We start from the raw sequence: 20056 nt of genomic DNA, 5'->3' as shown, positions 1-20056 counted from the left end.
TTTCAGTTCTATTTTACAGACAGCTCCACTCTGAGATCAGTTGTTAGACCTGAAGAGCTATGGTCTTTGGGGGCGAATGAGCAGAGGAGATGAAGAGGAGGGTCTGAAACTGTTGGGGGGGGAGCGGGGGCTCAGTGGAACCGTTGGACTCCGTATCGTGGATCCTTGGTCTCCCGGATTTCAATCTGTGAAAAAAAAGAAAAGATAAAAAGGTAAGAGTACTCCAGAAGGTAAAGGCAACACATGGGGGAAAGAGAGAATGGGAGAAGAACAAGGAAGTAGCATGGACGGATCTGGTCTGGAATAAGGGGAGTGACACAAAGGTTCACACAATGGGTTCAGGATCATTCATGCCCGATTTTATTCTTGAGTCAGGAATTCACTACCCACTGCCGCCCCACCGGCCACCCCCCTGCTTGTGTTGTGTGCTCAGTTATTAGCATTACTGTCCATCCCAGCGCCATGCTGAAACAAGTAATAACAAAAGGTGCTGGGGCGGACAGTAACACTAATAACCGAGCAACACAACCAAAGCAGGGGGGTGGCCACGAGTAGCGGATTCTTGCTTTAACAGAAAACAAATGACTTGATTCCTCTAGTGGCTATGATCATAATTTTGTATAATCCTGTGAAATTATTTTCATTTTATCCAACGGATATGGTATGTCATTGTGGATGAGAAAGGAGCAACACAAGGGGCATGAAACATGAGTCACTGTCAGTAACCGAGGTGTGGAATATGAAAGAAACAAAAAAGCATACAAACACAGTACTGTTTAAAGGTCACAGATGACATTTTCTCTGACATTTCAGACGGAATCCCGAAAAACAACATTTCATTATGTTTTTGTATGGGACCATCTTGTATATAAATGTTCATTATGTTTGATATATATATTTATTGAATGGGACTCAGCGTTGCGACAGTGATAACCACAGTAACTGCGCTACAGCACAAACTTGGATGTGCCTCAGAAAGTACAGCTGCTCTCCTTGTTTACATGTTATTATTGTCTTTTTGCCTGGTTTTAAAAATAGTGTTTGCATAAACACAATGTGCTTGACTTGTTTTGTCCTTGACGCTTTGCAAAATACACAGAAATCCAGCTGACGTTTTCAACCACAATGGCCATTAACGTTCCGTACAAAACGGCTACGTTGCCTAACGAGGACTTTCAAAGTAACGAGTCAAACCACATAGCGTGTCACATCCTGCTCTATCCCCACATCATTAGTCCGCTTGGACCTGAGACTACATTAACTTCCTGTTTGCGACTCAGCGTGCCTGGCGAGGATAATAATAGCTGTAGCACTTTGCCAGGATGACTCATCCTCCACGCAAGCCAATTTAATGAAAATCAGATTACGCCAAAAATGAATCAATCAGGGGCAGGGGCTGTGGATGAATAGGTGGATGGAGTAGAAAAGGGATTACAGTGTTATTAATCTGTTTAAGAGCCCAGCTCTACCTCCTCCACTCAAGCAGGTGTCACATTTGGCTGGGGGCCAGAACGGCCTCAGCGCAGACTGAATTAAGTCATCGCATTCCTCCCGCACTTTGGAAACATACCAGGGAGTGGTAAGGCTCCACCTGGAACAATACATTACACCTCACCCCCAACTCCAGCTGCTCTCCTCTCTACACATAGGTTGGTCTGCTTGCCCCGGAGCATCAGTTCTTCCCCCCAATTCATGGGGAGATCTCTAAGTGCCTTCCAAAGACAGGCTTTGTGAGCTCATTAATTACAATAGTTTGGGACATGTCGGCCATTTTGTTTTGAGTTGGTGTCTGACCTGTGCTCTATGAGAAACTATATTGATGAATTATTGTATGATCAAAAATGCTGATTCACTGAGAAAAGTATCAACTTGTCTGTAGCAGGTTAGAGAAAATATCTAGAGAACAATGTCAAGATGTCTGATGTGGTCATGAAAAAAATGGCATCACCTGTCTCTATCGAGAAGAGAATATGAACATAGTGATATCTAGATGTCTATTTTGTTGACTTATTTTTGACAAGCTAATTGAGGCCTTTAATATGAGGAGAGGTTGAGGGAAGGAGTGCACAAATCACCAGTACTACTTATTACAAACAGAAGCAGTCACATCAAAACATCCAAAACAGCTACAAACAGGTTCCATGTGAATGCTAGGGTAAGTCACATGCACATTGGTTGATTGACAAGGTCATATTCCCCCATGATTGAGTGGGAGAAGCTGATTGGTCTTACTCCGTCCATCCTGAGGGTGGAGCCAAGGTGGAGATGCTGGAGGGGAGGAACGTAGCGTTATCCCTGTGCATCGTCATGACAACAATAGGTACTGCTATTGTCTACCACACCCAATTACTTATGTCACATCACTAGCATTTATAGTACTAAATAAACAAAGAAAATGTACATATTTCTTTGTAAATTATTATAGCAAAGAGGTTCAGAATGTAATAAAAACGCAGAAACATAGCCAACCAGTGTCTAATTGACCTTATTTAGATTTTATTGGATGATTCATTGAGAAAATCAGTTCTCAGACAAAACTGATGACTTCTTAATATGGATACCGTACTAGTGACCAAAATTCTGGATATTGCATTAAAAATGACCTCCGGAGGAGTGTCTTTGTAGAGCAGTGTCATCAGCTTACTACTGTATATTAAATACCAGCCCTCTGGCTCTATCCATATTGTATGCTGACTCTCATTACTTTCGCCACCTGACGAGCACAGTTGTCTCCTATGTGCAAATAAAAAGGCCTCAGGGTTCAATTTGGACCATTTCTATTGATTGAAGCTATGAATCAGCGTTTTCAAGGTAGACACTCAATCTACTGTGGACAAGGAGTTCATTTCTGCACTCCTCTAATAGACGTCTCTACTTTGAGGTTATTATCTCTCCTTCCCTCCTCCTTAACCAAGAATGAGCCTTTTTCCAGAACAAGTGAACAGTCACTAAAAATGCTGAAAACGGTTCTTAAAATACCCGACATTAAATATTCACATATTCAAGGTACGATTCCTTTTCATTGCGAGACATTTAAGACATAAGCAGAATTCACCCCCCCCCCCCCCCAGCACATTAAAAGTTATTGCGCCGGCTTATTTTCTGTGGAATAGAAAGAGGTGGACATGTTTCTCCCCTTAAGCGTCACTACTAGTACTTTTAACAATTCATTTTTCATGGGCCACAGTGCTGGTGCTCACAGCTCACATCATATTTGTGTTTGTGAGAATAATTTTTTTTAATATATTTTTTTTAAAGACCGCTCCACTCGTAATTAGGCTAGCATTTTCCTCTGCTCCCTTTCTCTCCCCCCCTTTCTCTTTTTCTTCCCAGATCTGAATCAGAGTGGCTACACACTAGCCCCAGGTCCTGTAGCTTCTCCTGGAGACAGAGGCTCAGTGATATGAGTTACTCGACTTGACGGCTCCTCTCCACTCGCGGTATGCCTCGCTCCTGTGGGAGTGCATTCTGCCCCAGGATATTCTAATACAACATGCTACCACCTTTGTTTCCACTAACCTCTCTTCTCCCCCTCCCCCCTCTCCACTCCCCTGTCCCCTCCAGCGGGGATGAGAGAGGATTGAAATCACTGTGGAATATCACTTAGCGAGGCATGCGCATGTGACCATCTCACAGCAACGAGTGGAATGCTGAGGGGTAAGACAACCGACATAACACCAGGTTGCGTTAGCAGAGGCAGTAACACAAACACCCAGGCTGAAGCGGGGGGGGGTTCTACTCAACTTCGCAAACCCACCTGGACAGCAGAGGTCACTGTAAACACCTGAGGCTGATGGGAGAAACATTGTAATGGCTGGAATGGAACGATATCATACACATCAAGCATATGGAAACCACGTTTGACTCCCTTCCATTCATTACGAGTCCTCCTATAGCTCCTCCCACTGGAACAAACAAGTGGTGCGCGGATCAGCTTTTTGTTCACTTGCACCCACCTGCAATTGCTAATAACCCATCCGCAACCACTTTATACGTGAAGGGAAATCTGAGACGATGCGCTGTAGGATACAGTCAGACGGCAGAACAATTTTGTGACGGGGGGTGCAGGATTTTTTGTTGTTGCCTGATTTAGATATGTTTCTGCTTAGAATTTCCAACACTTTGGTCAGCTATTTTCAGGTCAACTTGTCTATACAGTGCCTTGCGAAAGTATTCGGCCCCCTTGAACTTTGCGACCTTTTGCCACATTTCAGGCTTCAAACATAAAGATATAGATACATGCAGCTTCTCTTCTGACATTATACAGTTGAAGTCAGAAGTTTACATACATACACCTTAGCCAAATACATTTAAATTCAGTCTTTCACAATTCCTGACACTTAATCCTGGTAAAACTTCCCCGTCTTAGGTCAGTTTGGCTCACCACTTTATTTTCAGCATGTCAAATGACAGAATAACAGCAGAGAGAATGATTTATTACAGCTTATTTATTTAATCACATTCCCAGTGGGTCAGAAGTTTACATACACTCAATTAGTATTTGGTAGCATTGCCTTTAAATTGTTTAACTTAGGTCAAACGTTTCGAGTAGCCTTCCACAATAAGTTGGCTGAATCTTGGCCCATTTCCCCATGACAGAGCTGGTGTAACGGAGTCAGGTTTGTAGGCCTCCTTGCTTGCACATGCTTTTTTCATTTTTTTACATATTTTCTATAGGATTGAGGTAAGGGCTTTGTGATGGCCACTCCAATACCTTGACTTTGCTGTCCCTAAGCCATTTTGCCACAACTAAGGAAGTATGCTTAGGGTCATTGTCCATTGGAAGACCCATTTGCGACCAAGCTTTAACTTCCTGACTGATATCTTGAGATGTTGCTTCAACACATCTATTTTGTGAAGTGCACCAGTCCACCCTGCAGGAAGGCACCCCCACAACATGATGCTGCCACCCCCGTGCTTCACGGTTGGGATGGTAATTCTTCGGCTTGCAAGCCTCCTCCTTTTTCCTCCAAACATAAAGATGGTCATTATGGCCAAACAGTTCTATTTTTGTTTGATCAGACCAGAGGACATTTCTCAAAAAACTACGATCTTTGTCCCATGTGCAGTTGCAAACCTTAGTCTGGCTTTTTTATGGCGGTTTTGGAGCAGTGGCTTCCTCCTTGCTGAGCGGCCTTTCAGGTTATGTCGATATAGGACTCGTTTTACTGTGGATATAGATACTTTTGTACCCGTTTCCTTCAGCATCTTCACAAGGTCCTTTGCTGTTGTTCTGGGATTGATTTGCACTTTTTTACACCAAAGTACATTAATCTCTTCCTGAGCGGTATGATGGTTGCGTGATCCCATGGTGTTTATACTGGCATACTATTGTTTGTACAGATGAATGTGGTACCTTCGGGCGTTTGGAAATTGCTCCCAAGGATGAACAAGACTTGTGGAGGTCTACAATTTTTTTGAGGTCTTGGCTGATTTCTTTTGATTTTCCCATGATGTCAAGCAAAGAGGCACCGAGTTTGAAGGTGGCATAGACATCCATCCATAGGTACACCTCCAATTGACTCAAATTATGTCAATTAGCCTATCAGAAGATTCTAAAGCCATGACATCATTTTCGGGAACTTTCCAAGCTGTTTAAAGGCACAGTCAACTTAGTGTATGTAAACTTCTGACCCACTGGAATTGTGATACAGTGAATTTTAAGTGAAATAATCTGCCTGTAAACAATTGTTGGAAATTTTACTTGTGTCATGCACAAAGTAGATGTTCTAACCGACTTGCCAAAACTATAGTTTGTTAACAAGAAATGTGTGGTTGAAAAACAAGTTTTAATGACTCCAACCTAAGTGTATGCAAACTTCCAACTTCAACTGTATGTTGCCCTAGAAGACTATAAACCCTCACCAGAAAATGTCCTAAATCTGACTGAATATTTCAATCTAGTTTGACGTCAGTAAAGTTCCGTGATCTCTGCTTCTTTCAGCAAGCAAAGACGTTTTGGGCCGGGGAGAAAAAATATATAAAAGTGCAATATATTGAAATGACATCAGTTTGACCAGTTCTAAGGAAATGAAATGCGCTGGAAACAACCTAACATGTTTCTGATAAGATTTCAGTTCGGCTTGGATGCATATCTTGTGGTTTAAATTCTATTGGATTTTATGATGCTGATTAAGATAACGGTATCTACACTACCGTTCAAAAGTTTGGGGTCACTTAGAAATGTCCTTGTTTTTGAAAGAAAAGCCATTAAAATAACATCAAATTGATCAGAAATACAGTGTAGACATTGTTAATGTTATGAATGACTATTGTAGCTGGAAATGGCATAATTTTAAAATGTAATATCTAAAATAGGCGTAGAGATGCCCATTATCAGCAACCATCACTCCTGTGTTCCAATGGCACATTGTGTTAGCCTTTTATGATCAACTTGGATTAGCTAACTGATCATTAGAAAACCCCTTTCCAATTATGTAAGCACAGCTGAAAACTTTTGTTCTGATTTAAAGAAGCAATACAACTGGTCTCCTGTAGACTAGTTGAGTATCTGGAGTATCAGCATTTGTTGGTTCGATTACAGGCTCGGAAATTGCCAGAAACAAAGAACTTTCTTCTGAAACTCATCAGTCTATTCTTGTCAGTCTATTAGATTTCCACACTAATGCTAGTTAGCCAACAATAATGAAAGAAAAACCTTAATATTGCCTTATGATATAAATGCATGCATTTTTTTACACATTGTTTTCTATTTATCAAACCCACCCACCTGCCACCCACCCTTCACCCACACAATATGACCCTAAACCTGGCCTTCCCGCAGATATAACCCAGAGAACTGTGGGTTATGAGTCAACCTGCTCCTCACTAGTACACATCACACACAACACAGATACCTTACAACCACAACACACAACAAGGCACACAATAAAGCCATAATAACAATTGAACTTACCCTGGACACTGCAAAATCTGTGAAGACAGAAGGAGAATTGTTTTGAGTCAACCTCCTTTAGTAGGACTGATGTGAACAGGGTGAAATGGTTGACTGCACATGTACAGTGCCTTCGGAAAGTATCCAATCAATTTATAATTACGTTACAACCTTATTCTAAAATAGATTTAAAAAAATAATAATCCTTTACAATCTACACAAAATACCCCATAATGACAAAGCAAAAACATGTTTGTACAAATACCTTTTTTACATTAGTATTCAGACCATTTGCTATGAGACTCGAAATTGAGCTCAGATGCATCCTGGTTTCCATTGATCATCCTTGAGATGTTTCTGCAACTTAATCGGAGTCCACCTCTGGTAAATTCAACTGATTGGACAATTGAAAAGGCACCTGCCTATATAAGGTCCCACAGTTGACAGTGCATGTCAGAGCAAAAACCAAGCCATGAGGTTGAAGGAATTGTCTGTAGAGCTCCGAGACAGGATTGTGTTGAGGCACAGAACTGGGGAAGGTCCCCAAAAAACACAGTGGCTTCCATCATTCTTAAATAGAAGTTTGGAACCACCAAGACTCTTCCTAGAGCTGGCCGTCCGGCCAAACTGAGCGATCGGGGGAAAAGGGCCTTGATCTGGGAGGTGACCAAGAACCAGATGGTCCCTCTGACAGCGCTCTAGAGTTCATCTGTGGGGATGGGAGAACCTTCCAGAAGGACAACCATCTCTGCAGCTCTCCACAAATCAGGCCTTTACGGTAGAGTGTCCAGACAGAAGCCTCTCAGTAAAAGGCACATGACAGCCCGCTTGGAGTTTGCCAAAAGGCACTTAAAGACTCTCAGACAATGAGAAACAAGATTCTCTGGTCTGACAAAACCAAAATTGAACTCTTTGGGTTGAATACCAATTGTCATGTCTGGAGGAAACCTGGCACCATCCTTACGGAGAAGCATGGTGGTGGCAGAATCATGCTGCTATACACTTCAGCACTCACTGGTCCTGTTCTGTGAGCTTGTGTGGCCTACCACTTCGTGGCTGAACCGTTGTTCCTCCTAGACATTTCCACTTCACAACAGCACTTACAGTTGACCGGGGTAGCTCTAGCAAGGCAGGAATTTGACAAACTGACTTGTTGGAAAGGTGGCATCCTATGACAGTGCCACATTGAAAGTCACTGGGCTCTTCAGTAAAGCCATTCCACTGCCAATGTTTGTCTATGGAGATTGTATGGCTGTGTGCTCAATTTTATACATCTGTCAGCAACGGTTGTGGCTGAAAAAGTATGTGGACATCACTTAAAATTAGTGCATTCGGCTATTTCAGCCAAACACTGACAGGTGTACAAAATCAAGCAAAAAAAACTATGGAACTACCCAGACTCTGGCCAAACTGAGCAACGGGGCAAGAAGGACCTACAGACTTCCTTGGCTGAGACGGGAGAACCTGCCAGAAGGACAGCAGTATCTACGGCACTTCACCAATCTGGGTTTTATGGGAGAATGGCCAGACGGAAGCCACTCCTAAGAAAAAGGCACACGACAGCACACCTGAAGTTTGCAAAAAGGCACTTGATAGACTGAGATCATAAGGCAAAAGATTCTGTGGTCTGAAGGAGACAAAATGTAACTCTTTGGCCTGAATGCAAAGCGCTATGTCTGGAGAAAACCAGGCACATCTCATCACTTCCACCTGACAGATCCACGGACGAAGCAATCACACTGCACACTGCCCTCACCCACCTGGACAAAAGGAATGCATATGTGAGGTTCCGTTCATTGACTACAGCACGGCCTTCAATAACATATTGCCCACTAAGCTCACCACAAAGTTCCCGGCCCTAGGACTGAACTCCTCCCTATGCAATTGGGTCCTGGACTTCCTGACGGGCCATCCACATGTGGTGAAGGTAGCCAACATTACCTCCTCCACACTGACCCACAACCAGTGGAGGCTGCGGAGGGGAGAACTTCTCATTATAATGGCCATAAAGGAGCTAATAGAATGGCATCAAACACCTGGAAACCATGTGTTTTTCATACCATTCCACTGATTCCCCTCCAGTCATAACCACGAGCCCATTCTCTCCAATTAAGGTGCCAGCAACCTCCTTTGTCCTCAACATGGGCGCCCCAAAAGGGTGCGTCCTCAGTCCACCCCTGTTCTTCCTGTATGCCCATGACTGCATGGCCTCACACAGTTCCAACTCCATCATCAAGTTCGCTGAAGACACGACAGTAGTAGGCCTGATTACCAATAACAATGAGACGGCCTACAGAGAGGAGGTAAGCACTCTGACGGCGTGATGCCAGGTAAACAACCTCTCCCTCAACGTCAGCAAAACAATGGAGCCGATTGTGGACTTCAGGAGAAACCATGCTTGGCATGCCCCCATCATCAATGGGGAGACAGTAAAAACTTTCAAGTTCCTCGGAAATGGTCAAACTACACGGACACCGTGGTGAAGAAGAACGCTAAAGAAATTTGTCCTGTCTCCGAGAGTCCCCACGGTGTTCTACAGGAACGCCATCGAGAGCATACTGTCGGGCTAAATCACAGCCTGGTATGGCAACTCTGCCGCCGCTAACCGCAAGGATCTACAGAGGGTGGTATGCTCAGGCAAACGTACCATTGGGTGTACACTGCCTGCCTTTCAGAACACCTACAACACCGGATGTTGCAGGAAGGCCAAGAAGATCATCAAGGACCTCAGCCACCCAAGCCATGGCTTGTTCTCCCCATTTCCACTCATGCACAGGCAGTTTCGGAGCTTCATGGCAAAAAAACTTTCAGACTAGCTAACAGTTTCTACCCCCAGACCATCAGGCTGATGAATAACCACCACTAGAAAGGAACCTGCTCTCCCTTTACCCTTCCTGCCCCCCAGACATCCAAACTTTTACTACTGAACTTATTTAGGCTTGCATGCTTTTGACAAGACATTTTAGGGTTTCATTTTTTATTAATTTGTAAAAATATTTGTAAAAACGTAATTCCACTTTAACATGGGGTATTGTGTGTAGGCCAGTGACAAAAAAACAACTTGATTTTAAATGCAGACTAACAACAAAATGTGGAAAATGTCAAAGGGTGTGAATACTTTCTAAAAGGCACTGTTAATCAAGGAGTATGAATACTTTGTTACAGTTTATTAGGTACACCACCCTGTTCATGAAAATGGATTGTTCCTACAGACAGTGAGTCAAGTGGCCGTGGCTTGCAATATAAAGGCGGCAGATGGGCATTGAGACATTCAGTTACTGTCCGAATCAACATTAGACTGGGCAAAGAGAGTGACCTAAACGACTTTGAATGTGTTATGATCTTCAGTGCCAGGCACGCTGGAGTCAGTATCTCGGAAGCATTTGCCCTCGTGGGCTTTTCACGCAGTCAGTTTCTATGGTTTACCGAGAATTGTGCGACAAACAAAAAACCTTCAGTCAGCGGCAGCCCTGTGGGCGAAAACAGCTCGTTGATGAGAGAGGTCGAAGGAGAATGGCAATTATCGTGTAAACCAAAAGGTGGGCCACAAACAGACAAATAATGACGCAGTACAACAGTGGTGTACAGAACGACATCACGGAACGCACCACCAGTCAATCCTTGTCACAGATGGGCTATTGCAGCCCCTATCAGCTAAAAATAAGAAGAATCGGCTCCAGAGGGCACACAGTCACCAACACTGGACAATTGAGGAGTGGAAAAATATTGCCTGGTCCGACGAATCCTGGTTCCTGTTGCGTCATGCTGAGTCAGGATTTGGACCCATCCTGCCTGGTGGCGGTGGTGTACCACCATCCACTCTGCAGCAACTGCATGATGCCATCATGTCAGCATGAACCAACACACCTATAGAATGTTTCCGACTTGTAGAATACGTTCCCCAAATAATTCAGGCTGTTCTGGAGGCAAGGGGGTGCCCGACCCTGTACTAGATGGGTGTACCTAATAAACTGAGTATATATATTTTTTTGTCTTTCGAAATTGATCTTCTGGACAAAAAAAGGGGACCCCGGTCCAGTTGCCCATCCCTGGACTATATATTAAATTATTTACCTGAAATTAAAAACACAATGTACATTAAATAAATATTTTCAATTGTGGGATAATAATAATAATCATAGTCCACCCCTGCATTGCATTGCATTTATTAACATTTATGTTTAATATTATACAGAGCTAATACATGTTTGGTAGTCTGTATGTAGTCATTTACTAACTCACGTCTTCATTTTATGTAGGCTACAGGCACAACATCACTGTTGTCTTTATACAGTTCTACTATTGCACGCGCCCAGTGTCAAATAGAGACTAGTTCAACGTGATAATATCGAAGGGCGAAAAAAAATCCCATGATATAAATGTATGAAGTATAGTGTATTTTCCTCCTATAGCAGGTTAAACCAGCTGTTTATCCCCAAGGGTTGTTGAATAAGACTATTCCTTGGCTGGCTCAAATAAGATTTGCAGCTCCGTCGGAATTCTATCCAAATTCTGGCCTCCTGTGATGAGAACCAGTGGGAGGTCTGGAGCGGGAAGCAGAGGAGGGAGACCCTCTGAAAAATGTGGCTGGAAATGATCCCTCGGAATCCATCAGACATGAGCACGGCTCCCAACACACAAACATGCCCACATCTGCCCTTCAATGCTCCATCGTATCTTATTCAAACAAAAAAAAGTGGCCTAAAACAAATCTGATTTAGGTTTATATTTCATGTATAAATTGTTTTTATAATTGCATTCAGGGCGGGATATTTTTTATGACAGAGAAGCAGTCTTATCTCAATGAAATGAACCATGACACTGTGACTGAAGTTATTATATCTGATGAAGAATAAATAAATACAGATGGGGAAAACAGCAGAGTGGATTAAGGCAAAAACAAATAACGCCAGAGGAGTTCTGGCACAGTGCCACCAGGTTGTTGTTGTTGATGCAACACCGATCCTCAGGCAACTACAGATGCTTTAACACCCCCCTCCACACACACACACTGCCCCCCCCCCCCCCCCCGAATCTAATCTAGTGCTATCCCAGAGCCCACCCAACCCTCCATCCCCCGTCTGGCCCCCCACCCCCTCAGACCTCATTTACCCCCTTAAACCTGATGAAACAAAATTAACATCCAGATGAGGGATGGTGGCGTGAGAGGGAGGGGGGGAGACAGTCGATAGGGGGAGAACTGAGGAGGAATGATTGGGGGAATATTAGAAAATGTATGTGAGAGAGGGAGAGGAAGGAGGGAAAGCAGGCACAGCTGCAGAGTGCCGGGTCGCTGGGGAGAGAGAGCAACCTCAGCCTTATCCTGCTTGAATCTGACATGTAACCATGGAAACTTCCTCAATAGAATCAGAGGGCTATGAAGGAATTGGGGGGGTAAAAACATTTTTTTTTAAAGGAAGCTCAACGCGCTCTCCGTCTTTTCCTGGCTCTGATCATGCTGCAACACCCCTCATCACGACGCTAACTATATTTATGGTAAATCGTACAAATATACAGACGCACCGAATCTAGATAGCGCAGCGTCGTCTCGTTATGCAACCCTTAGACAGCACACATAGAAATATTTCATACACTGAAATGTTATAAAGGGAACAGTGGGTAGATGATTGAAAACCTGGATGATGTAATGCACACGACTGAAATGCAAGATCAAATATTTATGAACATGTGTCCCCTGAAGCTTAAATCCCCATCACCATTTTCAAGTCAAACAAGCAGGGGAACCAGCCCTGATTGTGCAAACTACAAGAAAAACACATCCTGACCTGGTTAAGTATGGTGTAGAGTTCCCCCTGCGGTGTTCAAGTAGGTTACTTTCTAAATGTAATCTGTTACTAGTTACCTGTCCAAAAACGTCATCAGTAACATTACATTATTGAGTTTGGGTAATCCAAAAGTTATCTGATTACATTAGATTACTTTCCCCTTTATAGGCAAAACATGTACAAAAATGTTTGTTACCAATTGAACAACATCTATTGCAGGATAAATCAATGTTAGAGTTTACATAGCTGGCCATAAATGGATGTAAAATTTGACTTTGTGTTGGTTATGTAAGCTTCTTCTAACCCATCAGTTTCTACTACATATAATTTAATTTGACCTTTATTTAACTAGGCAAGTCAGTTAAGAACAAATTCTTATTTTCAATGACGGCCTGGGAACAGTGGGTTAACTGCCTGTTCAGGGGCAGAACGACAGATTTGTTCCTTGTCAGCTCGGGGATTTGAACTTGCAACCTTCCGGTTACTAGTCCAACACTCTAACCACTAGGCTACCCTGCCGCCCCAGGGTTAATATACGCACCAGGGTTAATCATAACTTAATATGATTAAGTTACCTTTGCATTAAATCCCAAAGATGTTCAGTCATTCCAATTAATGTATTATCCCTTGATATTCAAGAATAGGACTTGGAAATATGGAAGTATATATTAGCCTAATTGTTTTACCTGAGCATGACCCAATAACGAAGGACTTATTAACCAGACTTCCTACTCTGTTGTTTATGATTTTGTTGTCATGGAGGACTGATTGGACTCATTGATTCGAGTTGAAAAATAAATGCGGAGCTCATGGAATGGCATGCTTTGAGCACTACTGAAAAGTGCTATTTACATGTGAAAAATGAATGTCATAGGCAGCATTTGCTATAGGCCTATTGTTGACCTTTTATGTTGGTGACACTTTGATATCTTGATTATATGCGGCTGTTTAAAGGGCGAATCCACAGTTGAGGGGTGGGCCTGGAGAAATGTAAGAACTCTCAGGTTAATAGACAGAGCTATGGATGCAAGGACTGACCATCCATATCATCAAAATGATTGTTTTAACCATGTAATGAGGCTATACAGTGTTTTTTTACAAACATTGGAGAAAAAAACAAGCTTATATTTTGGGTTCTCATGTGGTGTGACAGTCGAACTAAGCTCATGAGGCATTTGTAAGTTAAATTCTTCAAGAATCAATGGATATACACTGTGGCAAGAAAAAGTGTGTGAACCCTTTGGAATTATCTGGATTTCTGCATAAATTGGTCATCAAATTTGATCTGATCATCTAAGTCACAACAATAAACAAACACTGCTTAAACTAATAACACAAATTATTGAATTTATCTTGTCTATATTGAATACATAATTTAAACATTCACAGTGTAGGTTGGAAAAAGTATGTGAACCCCTAGGCTAATGACTTCTCCAAAAGCTAATTGGACTCAGGAGTCAGATAACCTGGAGTCCAATCAATGAGACGACATTGGAGATGTTGGTTAGAGCTGCCTTGCCCTATAAAAAAACTCCCTGAATTTGAGTTTGCCTGATGTAAACCATGCCTCGAACAAAAGAGATCTCAGAAGACAAATAAGATTAAGAATCGTTGACTTGTATAAAGCTGGAAAGAGTTACAAAAGTACCTCTAACAGCCTTGATGTTCATCAGTCCACAGAAAGACAAATTGTCTATAAATGGAGAAAGTTCAGCACTGTTGCTACTCTCCCTAGGAGTGGCCGTCCTGCAAAGATGACTGCAAGAGCACAGCGCAAGAATGCTCAATGAGGTTAAGAAGAATCCTAGTGTCAACTAAAGACTTACAGAAATCTCTGGAACATGCTAACATCTCTGTTGACGAGACTACGATACGCAAAACCCTAAACAAGAATGGTGTTCATGGGAGGACACCACGGAAGAAGCCACGGCTGTCCAAAGAAAACATTGCTGCACGTCTGAAGTTTGCAAAAGGTCACCTGCATGTCCCAGGCAAAATAGCCAGGCAAAATATTCTGTGGACGGATAAAACTACAGTTGAGTTGTTTGGAAGGAACACACAACACAATGTGTGGAGGGAGAAAAAAAGGCACAGCACACCAACATCAAAACCTCATCCCAACTGTAATGTATGGTGGAGGGAGCATCATGGTTTGGGACTGCTTTGCTGCCTTAGGGCCTGGACAGCTTACCATCATCGACAGAAAAATTAATTCCCAAGTTTATCAAGACATTTTGCAGGAGAATGTAAGGCTATCTGTCTGCCAGTTGAAGCTCAACAGAAGTTATGTGACGCAACAGGACAACGACCCAGAACACAGAAGTAAATCAACAATATAATGGCTTCAACAGAAGAAAGTATGCCTTCTGGAGTGGCCCAGTCAGAGACCTGACCTCAAACCGATTGAGATGCTGCGGCATGATCTCAAGAGAGCAGTTCACACAAGACATCCCGAGAATCTTGCTGAACTGAAACAGTTTTGTAAAGAGGAATGGTCCAAAATTCCTCCTGACAATTGTGCAGGTCTGATCCGCAACTACAGAAAACGTTTGGTTGAGGTTATTGCAGCCAGAGGGTGAACCCTTTTATTAAATCCAAGGGTTCACATACTTTTTCCACCCTGCACTGTGAATGTTTACATGGTGTGTTCAATAGACATGAAAATGTATAATTGTTTGTGTGTTATTAGTTTAAGCAGACTGTTTGTCTATTGTTGTGACCTTGATGAAGATCAGATTCAATTTATGCAGAAATCCAGGTATTTCCAAAGGGTTCACACTTTCTTGCCACTGGATATAATGTTTTATCATAATGAATTAGATTGAACAATAAAAAGCCCCACTTTTATTCCATCGGCTGGGATCCGCACTATGCAGCTGTTGCAAGAGCGCATTTTTCACTGGCTGTCCACTGGTTGCTAAAACAATGGTTGATAGGCAGCTTAGACCTCTTGGGATAAAATACACATTTAGATTTGTGTACAGCCATCCACAACAATCGCAATCCATACGGCGCAAATAGCTAAATGAGAGAGCAGCAGTGTGATTCACATCAATGCACTGTATATATATCAATAATAAGTGATATCCATATCTACCTCTTTAAGGAATACCTAGGATAGGATAAAGTAATCCTTCTCACCCCCCCCCCCTTAAAAGATTTAGATGCACTATTGTAAAGTGGCTGTTCCACTGGATGTCATAAGGTGAATGCACCAATTTGTAAGTCGCTCTGGATAAGAGCGTCTGCTAAATGACTTAAATGTAAATGTAAATGTAAAATGTAATTCATTACATGTAATCGATTAAATGTATTCTGTTACTCCCCAACCCTGGCGGTGTTGCATTGGCTAACGGTTTTCATTTTTAAATAGCTATAGCTACACTACATGACCAAAAGTATGTGGATATCTGCTCGACAAACAGTCTCATACCAAAATGTGCATTTGGGCAGGTAGCATTCTCCTTGCATTCGACAAACCCAAATTTGTCTTTCGGACTGCCAGATGGTGAAATGTGAATCATCACACCAGAGAGCAGCTTTTCCACTGCTCCAGAGTCCAACTCCAGCTGACAGCTGGCATTGTGCATGTTCATCTTAGGCCTGTGTGCAACTGCCCGACCATGGAAACCCATTTCATGAAGCTCAAGACAAAACGTTGCTTCCAGAGGGAGTTTAGAACTTGGTAGTGAGTGTTGTACGGCCATTCTACTGCCAATGTTTGTCTGTGGAGATCGCATGGCTGTGTGCTTGATTTTATACACCTGTCAGCAACCGGTGTGGCTGAAATAGCCAAATCCACTCATTTAAAGGGGTGTCCAGATGCTTTTGTATATATAGTGTAGCTAGTTGTGAGTTGAGCTAGCTATGTGGAGACTTGTTAGTGCCAAATGTCAAACTCAAAACCACTACATTGAAACTTGATACTCACTAAAATAATACAAAAGGACAGGGCTGGTTTTGAAATTTCATCACTTTAAAACATAGCTTCATAGCATTTTGTAAACCCAGTGTATTGCCTGATATGACAACAATTAGCATTAGCCACTGGTGTCTTAATAACCAAGCCCATCTGGTAAATGAGCAATGCTTTATTTTACAGTACTGCTAGTAAGATGTGGGGAAAAAACTTTTGGCGCATAATAAAACAAAGATTAGCATTAGCCTAGCAGTCAGCCTAGCGTCATTAGCGTCTCACCTTTTTGTTCTGGTTTAAGCTGCTCCTCCAGCTGGAAGTCGTTCTGCCGGTTGCCCAGCACGAAGGCCAGGAAGGAGAGGATGAGGGCGTCCATGATGCCAACGATAGCCAGCATGTAGGCCCAGCGCACCGAGCAGTTCCCCAGCGTGTACTTCCCTGTCTCCTCGCCACACATGTCGCGCACCACTTCCGAGTCCCAGCCATCCGGAAAGATCATACAGCCCAGGATCAAACACACGGCTAAGGGAGAGAGAGCAGGGGGGGAGAGAGGTGAGGCCTAGCTATAAGAGGTGCGTGTCGACTACCACACAACAGAGTCATCTATAATCAGGTTGACAGACCACACTTCCACTGTATGGTTTAGCGTACTCGCTTGAGACAGGATGAAGTGTATAGTTTCAGGGGAGAGGGTTAAGGAGATAGTTAGTAAGAAGTGTACCGTTTGGGGTGGGGTTGTATGGGAAGTGTCATGGGGTAGGGCTGAAGAGGTAGATTAGATTAGGGGGGGTATGGGGGGTGAACAAATGGGAATGGTGCTGTGTTGGTAGGGGTACTATAGGTAGGATAGGTGTGATTTAGGCAAGGAAAACAGGTTTTTGGAGTAAGGAAAGGGAACAAAAGAAGGAGACATGGAGAGAAAAAAGTATATAATTGACATGGAGAGAGCAAAAAGTTATCCCGGGACCACCCATATAATTGCTCAACTTTCACACTGCATATATTATTATTATATTATTATTATAAGTCAACCCTCATTGCCATTGGAACTGCTTCGCAAGCATCCCTCTCTGTCTTGCTCTTGCACTCGACCAAGGCTGAGCCAAAGAAAGAGGGAGATGGTGGAGCTAGAGAAGTAGGGAGAGAGAAAATACTAATAAAGATAGCAGAAAGAGGAACAGAGCGTTGTTGTGCTGACAATCGTATTCATCTTCAGCAAAGGGTCAGTGGAGAACACTGACACTGCAGCTGAGCCCAGTGAAAAGACCCCGGCTGAAGAGGTGCGAGCGTCTGTCGACTACCACACCACACAGTCATCTATAAATGAGGTTGAAAGACCACACTGCCATTGCATTGCCACTGTAAGTTCTAGCGTACTCCGCTCAAGGCAGGGTCAATTTATATATGGATTCCTGCGGCCAAAGGGATCAACTTGAAGCAGAGATACACTGCTGCACTTGCACTGTTTGTGGAAGGCATCATTCGTACTGTATCAGTGTCTTCTTCCAATGTAGCTTGCAACAAGCGAACTCTGACCAGCACTACATATTACTTGCAATGACACAAGCGAAGACAGAAGTCGCGTAATATCGTACGCCGCCATATAACATACAATCTGATGTAGCGTGTTACATTAGTGTGTTACATTACTGAAAAAAAAGGTCAAATAAAATACAATATTCTCTCTGCACTATGCATCTCGATTGCACTAGGAACAGGCCTAAACTATGGCTTTTACTTACAGATAAAGATAATGTGTTTATCGGCTTCAGAACCGATATTTAAAAAAAAACAAGTGTCTCCAGACAGTAGTGTCGTTCATCTGCGGTAATACAAATAGGAGGAAAAGGAAAGTAAACGGATCACTTTGTGTCTATCTACTTTTTTAAAGAGGAGCAGGTTGTTTCCTGTCAGCGGCAAAGACCAATGAGCGCCGATCTACGCTGTGAAGGAAGAAGACGCTTTGATCCACCACTGTCACCAACACACACACAGCCGAGGAGAAGAGGGGGCAGAGCGCTTTATGAATTATTGATCATGAGGAAGGGAGGGAGGGATGGAGGGAGAATGCCGGAGTGAAATAAAGCCTCAAAAGGAGTAGGAGAGAAAGAGAAATGGAAGGAAAGGATGAAGACAGTCCGAAAGGAGAAAGACAATGTGTCGAATAACTGAAAAGAGGGAAATTTGTGAGAAAAATAAGAGGGAAGGAGATTTAGGGAGTCTTGACATAAATAAGAACGTGATAATGATTCATATTCATCAATACTATTCTCCCCCTCCCTCTAACCTCATATACACTACATGGCCAAATGTATGTGGACTTATTAGTTGCTGTTAGGGTTTCTGTATAGGTTGCTGCTAGGTTTCTGTATAGCACTTTGTGACATCTGCTGATGTAAAAAGGGCTTTATAAATACATTTGATTGATTGACACACAACATACGCTGCTGCTACTGTCTATTATCTATCCCGGTTGCCAAGTCACTTTACCCCTACCTATATGTACAGTATATACACTACATGGCCAAAAGTATGTGGACTCCCCTTCAAACTGGTGCATTCAGCTATTTCAGCCACATCCGTTGCTGACAGATGTATAAAATTGAACACGCAGCCCTAGACAAACATTGGAAGTAGAATGGCCCATACTGAAGAGCTCGGTGATTTCAATGGGGCAGTCTTTGGATGCCACCTTTCCAACAAGTCAGTTTGTCAAACTTCTGCCTTGCTAGAGCTGCCCCGGTGAACTGTAAGGGCTGTAATCATGAAGTGGAACTGTCTAGGAGTGTAACAGTTTTGCTTCCATCCCTCTCCTCGCCCCTACCTTGGCTCGAACCAGGGACCCTCTGCACACATCAACAACTCAAGCTTTGTCGATATAGGACTCGTTTTTACTGTGGATATAGATAGTTTTGTACCTGCTTCCTCCAGCATCTTCACAAGGTCATTTGTTGTTCTGGGATTGATTTGCACTTTTCACACCAAAGTACGTTCATCTCTAGGAGACAGAACGCGTCTCCTTCCTGAGCGATATGACAGCTGTGTGGTCCCATGGTGTTTATACTTGCGTACTACTGTTTGCACAGATTAACGTGGTACCTTCAGGCATTTGAAAATAGCTCCCAAGGATGAACCAGACTTGTGGAGGTCTACAATTTTTTTTTAGGTCTTGGCTGTTTTCATTTGACTTTCCCATGATGTCAAGCAAAGAGGCACTGACTTTGAAATACAGCCACAGGTACACCTCCAATTGACTCAAATTCTGTCAATTGGCCTATCAGAAGCTTCTAAAGCCATGACATCCTTTTCAGGAATTTTCCAAGCTGTTTAAAGGCACAGTCAACTTAGTGTATGTAAACTTCTAACCCACCGGAATTGTGATACAGGATAAGTGAAATAATCTGCCTGTCAACAATTGTTGGAAAAATTACTTGTGTCTTGCACAAAGTAGATGTTCTA

General features: G+C 42.8%; 1 protein-coding gene across 1 annotated transcript in view; it reads right to left on the bottom strand.

The window, feature by feature from the left end:
- Positions 1 to 131: 131 nt before the first annotated feature.
- The window catches only part of lhfpl4a (LHFPL tetraspan subfamily member 4a), a 55950-nt gene continuing 36025 nt past the window's right edge, over positions 132 to 20056 (bottom strand). The window contains exons 2-4 of the mRNA XM_046312919.1: positions 16880 to 17119; positions 6917 to 6933; positions 132 to 185 (exon numbers count right to left, since the gene is read on the bottom strand). Coding sequence (XP_046168875.1) covers positions 132 to 185; positions 6917 to 6933; positions 16880 to 17119 — 311 coding nt within the window. The remainder of the gene's footprint in view (positions 186 to 6916; positions 6934 to 16879; positions 17120 to 20056) is intronic.

Source organism: Oncorhynchus gorbuscha, linkage group LG18, assembly GCF_021184085.1.
Source record: "Oncorhynchus gorbuscha isolate QuinsamMale2020 ecotype Even-year linkage group LG18, OgorEven_v1.0, whole genome shotgun sequence".
Classification (NCBI taxonomy): Eukaryota; Metazoa; Chordata; class Actinopteri; order Salmoniformes; family Salmonidae; genus Oncorhynchus; species Oncorhynchus gorbuscha.
This window is presented reverse-complemented; position numbering and strand designations above follow the sequence as displayed.